Genomic DNA, 7,484 nt, shown 5'->3' with positions numbered 1-7,484 from the left:
CGCCAATACATTAGTGGAGACGCGCGTCACCTTGATCGAAGAGCGCCTGGAATTTAAATAGCCACTCAAACACCAATCTGTCACAGACTAAGGGGATAAGGACAAGTACCTCACTGGCTGACCCGGGCCCACGTGACAGCACTCGTTCATTGATATCGGCCCGTGCGCCCCCCTCCCTCTTATGATAAGGACAGAGTATAGGTAAAGGTTGGCACGGTCACTCAGGGTAAGAGAGGAATAGATCAGAGGGTGTCTGTTGCGCGGACGGTCCCTCGGCCCTGGCAGAACAATGCTACAATGAGCAGCTTCTTAGACTACTCGGTGATGAGCGGCGAAAGTGGCTCATGCTCTGTCAGGGCTTTCCACTCGGACCACGGGATTACAACTTTCCAGTCCTGCGCGGTTACTGTCAACAACTGCGGGGCGGATGACCGCTTCATGGCAAGCAGGGCTTCCCCTGACGGCATCCCTCACCAGGCGGGGTCATACCAGGCTACTGCGAACTCTGTGGGTCTCGCCTATGGGGCCCATCCGGCCTGCAGCTCCAGCTATGGACCCCAAAGTTTCTGTACTACTTATAACCATTACGCGCTCAACCAGGAAGTGGACTCCACAGCGAGCTTCCCCCAGTGCGGCCCACTGATGTACTCGGGTAACATTTCTTCCTCCATGGTCTCTCAGCATCGCCAAGGTTTCAGTGCCGCCCCCCTGGGTCAGCTGCAGTATGCCCACGCTGCCTATGGCGGCGGGCACGAGCAAGCAACCCCTTTTCCTGGGTGCTCAAACCCGCTGTCACCACTGCACGCCGCTCACTTGGAGGCTTGCTGTTCACCTCTGTCTGAAGGCGCATCTTCTGCACAGACCTTCGATTGGATGAAAGTCAAGAGGAACCCACCAAAAACAGGTGGGTACCATTTGGGCCGAGTTGTTGAGTTACAATTTTACAATGTAGAGACACCTCTAGCCTGATTGTGCCATTGTCATATTTACATGCTTTTATAATGCATACAGTAGCAGATGCTATTTAAAGTCTTATGTTAGACTTATGACAGGTGTATAATGGAATGTTTGAAAGCGGCTGACATTAATTGGCTGCATGCGTAAAAGTTACTTTTGAGGCGTAAAAGTTGCTGCCGGGCGCAGTTGTTCTGTAAGTTCATTGTGTTGTTTCACTGTCTGCAGGCAGGTCTGGGGAGTACGGTTATGGGGGTCAGCCGAACACGGTCCGGACCAACTTTACCACCAAGCAGCTGACGGAGCTGGAAAAGGAGTTCCACTTCAACAAGTACCTGACCCGTGCGCGGCGCGTTGAGATCGCGGCCGCGCTGCTGCTGAACGAGACTCAGGTGAAAATCTGGTTCCAGAACCGGAGGATGAAGCAGAAGAAGAGGGAGAAAGAAGGGATGCTGCCTGCCAAAGCTCCATCCTCAGACCCGGGAGAGAGGATTCAAAAGAAAATGGACGATGTAGAGTCAGAGAAGTCTGTCTCAGCCCCTTCTACTCCATCTCCCACATCCTCCACGGTGTCTTCCACGGGAACTGATGCTTATTCCTCCAACTAAGAACCGACTGCCTCTTTACCTCTTTGGGCCACAGGCGGCCTGTATATATCAAAGCTCATACCCACTGTATCAAAGCCAAAGTCCTGGTTGATGGACGATATATGTGGACGTTAAGGATGAGTTAATGCACTATTTGGGACATGGACAATAATACTATGGACCATTTCTGAGTTAAAGATTTTGTTTATAATGTGTACTGTGTTCGGAAGACTGATGCCATTGCTGTCCAAACCAATGTAGGTCATGGTTCAAAATGTGTCCACTTTCTTTTGAAATTTGGCAGAAAATACGCGTTGCGTCACAAATATGATGGTGCCAGAGATATCATGTACCTTCCTTACACCTGCCCCTGACCCAGCTCCTGATTAGTGCTGCTGAGTGTGCCAGCATAAAGTCACAAAGCTGCACACACAAACAAATACCTCAAATGTGCCAAAGTTGTGCGTCATGGCCACGGCCAAGCTGGTTGCACTGGGTGTCGTCAATTAGGCATCAAACAATCAACGACGTGACCTCGTTTATTAATCGTTATAGAGTGCATTGTTGTTGTAACTCTTTAATCAGTGTCACCTCTGTGTTTAAGGCCTGTGTGTTTGTGTGTCACGACTGTCTGAATGTCCATTGTGTGAGATTTGCATGATGCGTAATGCTTTCATGTATTATTAGCGGGGGGCTGAGTTTTATCAGTTGGGGAACCGGTCACGTATGGCCATGGAGGTTCCAGGCATTTATCTTTTATCTGTTTAATCCAGTGGAGCACATACAAAATGTTTTGTCCAGAGAGACGTTTACGGGTCAATCATGTGTATTAAAGTGCGTTTACCTCTAAAAAAAACGATTCCTCTGTGTCGTTACTGAGGGGAAGTCTTGGGAGAGTTAGAATTAGACTTTTCAGATTCAAGATTTTAAAGCAAATCTTCCATCATAATCCGCCCATCAGACCTTTCTTCATGTTAAGCTCTACAGACATGAAATGAAAGCTCTGTCCATTTTCCCATCGTTTGAGAGGCTACACGAGTCTCTAAATGTATGCGGCCGTGCGCGCTCCCGTCCCTGGGGTGAACAGTTATTGGCATAATAAAGGCATGTTTATCCACGGAGGAGATGAGAGCGCGGAAGTCAGCGTCATTTGTGATGACAACCTTATCGAGCTCATGGCTTATTGAGGGGACAAAAAACACCCTATTGATTTAAACATCGAGGTTAGGCTATCGACAAGGATGGGGCCCCACTGGTCCTGTCAGCGTTGACTCCGGTTCCCCAAGTCACACGGAGGTGTCATCATCCCCACCTGATGACAAGCTGAACAGTGAAAACTTGCAGCAGTGAATGTAGCAGTGAAAGGGCTATACAATTTGGCTTTAACAAGAGCTATTATTTCAGGTTTTGTTATATTTAGGCTACACCTGGTTTATAAATCAGCCCTTTCAGGATAACGCATTTTAATTGAATAACTATCATATTGTCTTTAAATCAGCTTGTAAGTGGAATCATATTTATAAGGATACTATGTATTCCTCAAATCAAACGCGTGTGTCTTAACTGGACTGTCATGTGGACGTTTACAATTCCCAAGGTAGATTATATCCTCTCTCCAATTTCCAAATCTAAAAGAAAGGGTTTCCTGATTCTTTTGCTGTTGTAATTCCTGGTGTGCAGGCTGCGAGTCCTTTTTACCATAAAAGGGCAAAAAACGCTGAAAGAGCCGTGATTAATGAGCAACGTTCACCTTTACCTTAGATCCACCTGCAGGAGCTGCCCTATTGGAGCTGTGGAGACCTGCTCAGGCTGCAGCAAGCTGCTCATTCAGCAACGGCAAACATGGAAAAGGACAGTAAGTTCTGTTGCCAACCTCTTTTTTATTCATCTCACCTCTAATAATCCTTGTTCGACATTTTTAGGGCGTTGTATTAGGTGGTTCTCTACATGCAGGGCAGATTAAGCTGTGTATGTAACCTGTGACAAGGTCCGTTTGGTAACTGCAGACACCCTCATTTTGTTGAGGAGTTGTTTCGGTATAAATAGTAAAGTATGCACACAGACTTGTTGCTCAAGGGCCTGTTTGTGTTTGTCAGGCCAATCTGGATGAGAATGAGGTGAAAGATTATCTCTTTTAATTCTGTAAAAAAGAAAAAAACGTCAAAGGGATGTTTTTGTGCTCTATTTGTATGACAAACTATTTAGTTTTAGCAAAATTCTACTTGATCTTCAGCAGGAGATTGGGAGTAATTTAAATTAATTTTACTATTTGTATATATTCACTATTTTAATAAGAGCTTGTAATGTATTTGAATATTTTAAGACAAACGAAAAAATAGTTAGACTTTGCACACTATTACATCAGTATTTGGGCTTTTTTGTGTAACATGTTTTGCAATTATTATCCTACAGATCTATTGAGAAAGTTTAGACTGACAGGCGAGAACACCACATGGAGCAGCCTAGCTTTATTTTATTTACTGTGTCAAAATAATAAAATTCTTTCATTCTTCTAAACTGTTGAGGTTCCACATCATTTTGAACAAAGGGAGACATATTTTAAATAGACTTATTTAAAAGTCAGAGAACGGGTCTAAATAAAAGAAACATATTGTCAGAAATGTAACAACCTATTAAAAACGTATTATTTCAATGCGAGAACGGTTGTTCGAGAAATTTGTTCTCATCACAATATTATATACATACAAAGATATGTTTCTCTTATGGCTATTATTTCACTGCCTAATCTGCATATTTATGTCTTGCAACGAGTGTTTTTAAATCGTTGGGATTTTGTTTACGACCTTGGACCACTTTTAATCAAGAGCCTTATTTCACATTTAAAATAAGGCTTTCTACACATCTGCTGTCCCTCTATTTTGCTTGCAATTACAAACAGGGACATGACATCATTGAGGCACATAGTTACTCATTTGGTCCGATTTATTTTATTTTTTTCCCCGTGTGCCTGTCCAAACCTGACCAGATTTTAGACGTTAAATGACTTGACCTGTAGATAGAATAGAAGGCTATTTTCTCTTTGCACACAGGTATTAGCTAAATTGTGTGTATTAGCCTATTGGAAAAAAGAAATATTAAAATAAAATAAAATCCTAGTGTTTCTGGAGACCGCCATAAAACTCCTCAAGGACCCTTAGGTTTCCCCGGACCCCACTTTTGATATGTTTTAGCTCCCTCCAGGCCCCTGTGGAGGAGCCACGCAGAGTGGATTAGAAAAGCAGCTGATCCTCAAAAGAAACCCAAGGGTCAATCCTCGGTCACAGTTTAAGTTTGTTGTCACAGCACCACCCACACCTAAACAACAGTTTACAGACCATACTGGGCAAACAAGCACCTCAACAACGCAGTCACAGTTCCGCTCCGGCGGCCTGTTTGACCAAAACACATTCAGAGTCTAAATGCTAAAAGTGACCTCATCTATGTGAAATTAAGACGTTTTTTTCTTGTTCCGAGCGCCAGAATCTGTCCCGGCGCAGCTGATGGTTCCCATTAGGGCCCTCGGACAAACACATGGATGATGACAGATGTTTGACGATAACCATTAAGGCTTTGTGAAGGAGGGAAAGATGTTTAAAGCTTCTGACTCAAGGGGGTGACACAGAAAATAGATGCCGAATTCATTTGCGCGTCCTTGATGTGGCCGAAAATAGACGTGCTCTTGTGCCAACAAAAAATGTGTGCCATGCAAATGACTTGAACACAACTTGTGAAAAAAGTCGGTCAAATGAACTCTTATAAAACCTGTGGCAAGTAATTTATTTTTTAGGCTGTGCCTTTGAAATAAATCTAAACAATGAATCTCAATTCAAATACATTCACTCACCTTTTAATTTTAATTTCCCCCTTAGATTCTGAAACTTCATAAAATACAAATGATGCAAGGATTACTTCATACAAAACTCATGTGTTGAGCAGTTAAAATATCTTTATCATTTTAAGATTTTAAGAAGCTGAAGCATTACTATATTTATATATTATATTTACCAAAAATCACTTTAGGTCTACAATTACAAGAAGCAAAGTCACAATAAAACCTTATTTATAAACATAAAATTTTACATTTCAATTTGTAAATAGCGAATTTCTTTTAAATTATATTTAAGCCCTGTTTATAATTTTGATTTCTTCTTTAACATAATCTTCAACATTTTGTGTAAATGCAAGCTGATATAAATATTTAGAAGCATTTAAAAAACATTACCTTAAATACAAAGAAATAAGATTCCCCAATATTTAAAAGGACATTTATCTCAGATTTCTTTAGCTACATGTTCTTATATATTTGCATTTTTCTTTTAGTTTTGATAGATTTCTAACCTAGTAAATTATACAACATAATAATAATAATCCATTAATTGTAACCTTTTGGAGGATGTCGGGGAATATTTCCCCCCTCAAATCTTTATATTCTCAATAGAATCTAAGTAGAGCCTAAGTTGTGAAGGAAACTGTTTTCACAGGCTGCAATCACAATGAATTTTTCCCCTAAGACTGAATTAAAGCAAAGAAAAGAAACTTGTCATAATGTCACCATTTTTCTCCTACAGCGATTGGTGGACATCAGTAGATCAGTAGAAAGATGATTTGCAGAGTTGACCACAAGATTCACATGGACCACGTGAGAGTGTACAGGTATTTACCGCACAACCACACACACACACACACACGCATACGAATATATTCATGTGAACATACATAAATGCAGTAACATTTACAAGACATTTGTATTGAGGTAGTGCGTAAACTAATGCAAATACAGGTGCTTGAGAATATGAAGTCAGGGAAGACACACACATCTGTGTGTGTGTCTTCCCTGACTTCATATATATATATACAGAGGGAGAAACAGATAGGAAATGCTTTTTAGAAATGTTACCCTGGAGTGTCAAACTGATGTCTCTGCCTCTGAAGTCTCACCTTGTTGACTTTATTTTCTTGTTTTTCTTAGAGGTTTATGTGCATTTATGTGTGTGTGTCTGTGTGTGCATGCACAAAAATACAGTGGAAAGGACCATTAAGCTCATAGAGAATTACCTAAAAAGTGTCAAATAAGAGGATTTGGAAGCACATGAGAATGCTTTTACAGAGAGAAGTAAGTTCAGAGGCCCAGGTCATTGTACCACCTATAGAAAATATCCATTTGGCATTGCCATCAAACCTTATTGACCAAAGCTTATGAGGTTCAGCCTATTTTTTCCAGTTTAATAAAGATATCCACTATGCAAATTAAATGTTCAGGGATGTGAACACAAATATAGTCTGTGTGTCCTCGAGGCCTCTGCAGTGACACCTGCACTGATCAGACTTACACAAACAGTAGATCTTAGTTGTAGTTTGTTTATGGTCAGCTTGCCCTGGACACACACAAACACACACACACACACACGCACGCAATGAAAATCAAAACAAGAGAGTGAGACAGACAGTTTCTACTTTCTGACAGACTGACTCTTGGTCTACTTGTGCTCACAAAGAGGCAGACAGAAAGTGCTGGAAGAGAGACAGAGAGGCAGACAGACAGAAGTCACTCAACAGGGTAGTTGAGGTATTGGCACGTCTGTGCTCATTGACCACTCCCCTGTTGTGACTGGCAGCCAAAATGAATTCCTCCATCGACAGATGTGTGTCTCCATATGCCGATAAAGGGATGAAGCCGATAGAAGGATTGACAGTATGATGGAGGAAGAGAAGGAAGGGAAAGAGCGGAGAGATGACATCATGTCGTTGGTGCTTGTTTGTCGTGTGTACATGTATGTGATGAAAGAGTTACTGAAACAGTGAAGTGTGTCATGCTGTTTAGAATAAGGAAAGGCAGAGATTACGTGGTAGGTTAGAGGCTGACTGTAGCACTGTACGTCCACAGCAGAACTCACCTCAAAGAGTTATCTGCAATTTTCGTTAAGCTCCTTGTGTCTGTTGAAG

General features: G+C 41.9%; 1 protein-coding gene across 1 annotated transcript; it reads left to right on the top strand.

The window, feature by feature from the left end:
* The first annotated feature begins 272 nt into the window (after positions 1–272).
* Positions 273–1,562, top strand: hoxa1a (homeobox A1a). The gene is made up of 2 exons (XM_046058686.1): positions 273–904; positions 1,183–1,562. Exons 1-2 carry the CDS (start codon positions 298–300, stop codon positions 1,560–1,562), a joined length of 987 nt encoding a protein of 328 aa, XP_045914642.1. The 5' UTR covers positions 273–297.
* Positions 1,563–7,484: the final 5,922 nt, after the last annotated feature.

The sequence above is a fragment of the Micropterus dolomieu genome, linkage group LG09 (assembly GCF_021292245.1).
Source record: "Micropterus dolomieu isolate WLL.071019.BEF.003 ecotype Adirondacks linkage group LG09, ASM2129224v1, whole genome shotgun sequence".
In the NCBI taxonomy this organism is placed as follows: Eukaryota; Metazoa; Chordata; class Actinopteri; order Centrarchiformes; family Centrarchidae; genus Micropterus; species Micropterus dolomieu.
The sequence above is the reverse complement of the archived record's forward strand: the minus strand, read 5'-3'. Positions and strand labels throughout refer to the sequence as shown.

Excerpts from the sequence above, each read along its gene's own strand:
- hoxa1a (XM_046058686.1), top strand. The coding sequence starts at position 298 with ATGAGCAGCTTCTTAGACTACTCGGTGATGAGCGGCGAAAGTGGCTCA. Across the intron at positions 905-1,182 it reads GAGGAACCCACCAAAAACAG|GCAGGTCTGGGGAGTACGGT; the intron begins GTGGGTACCATT and ends CACTGTCTGCAG.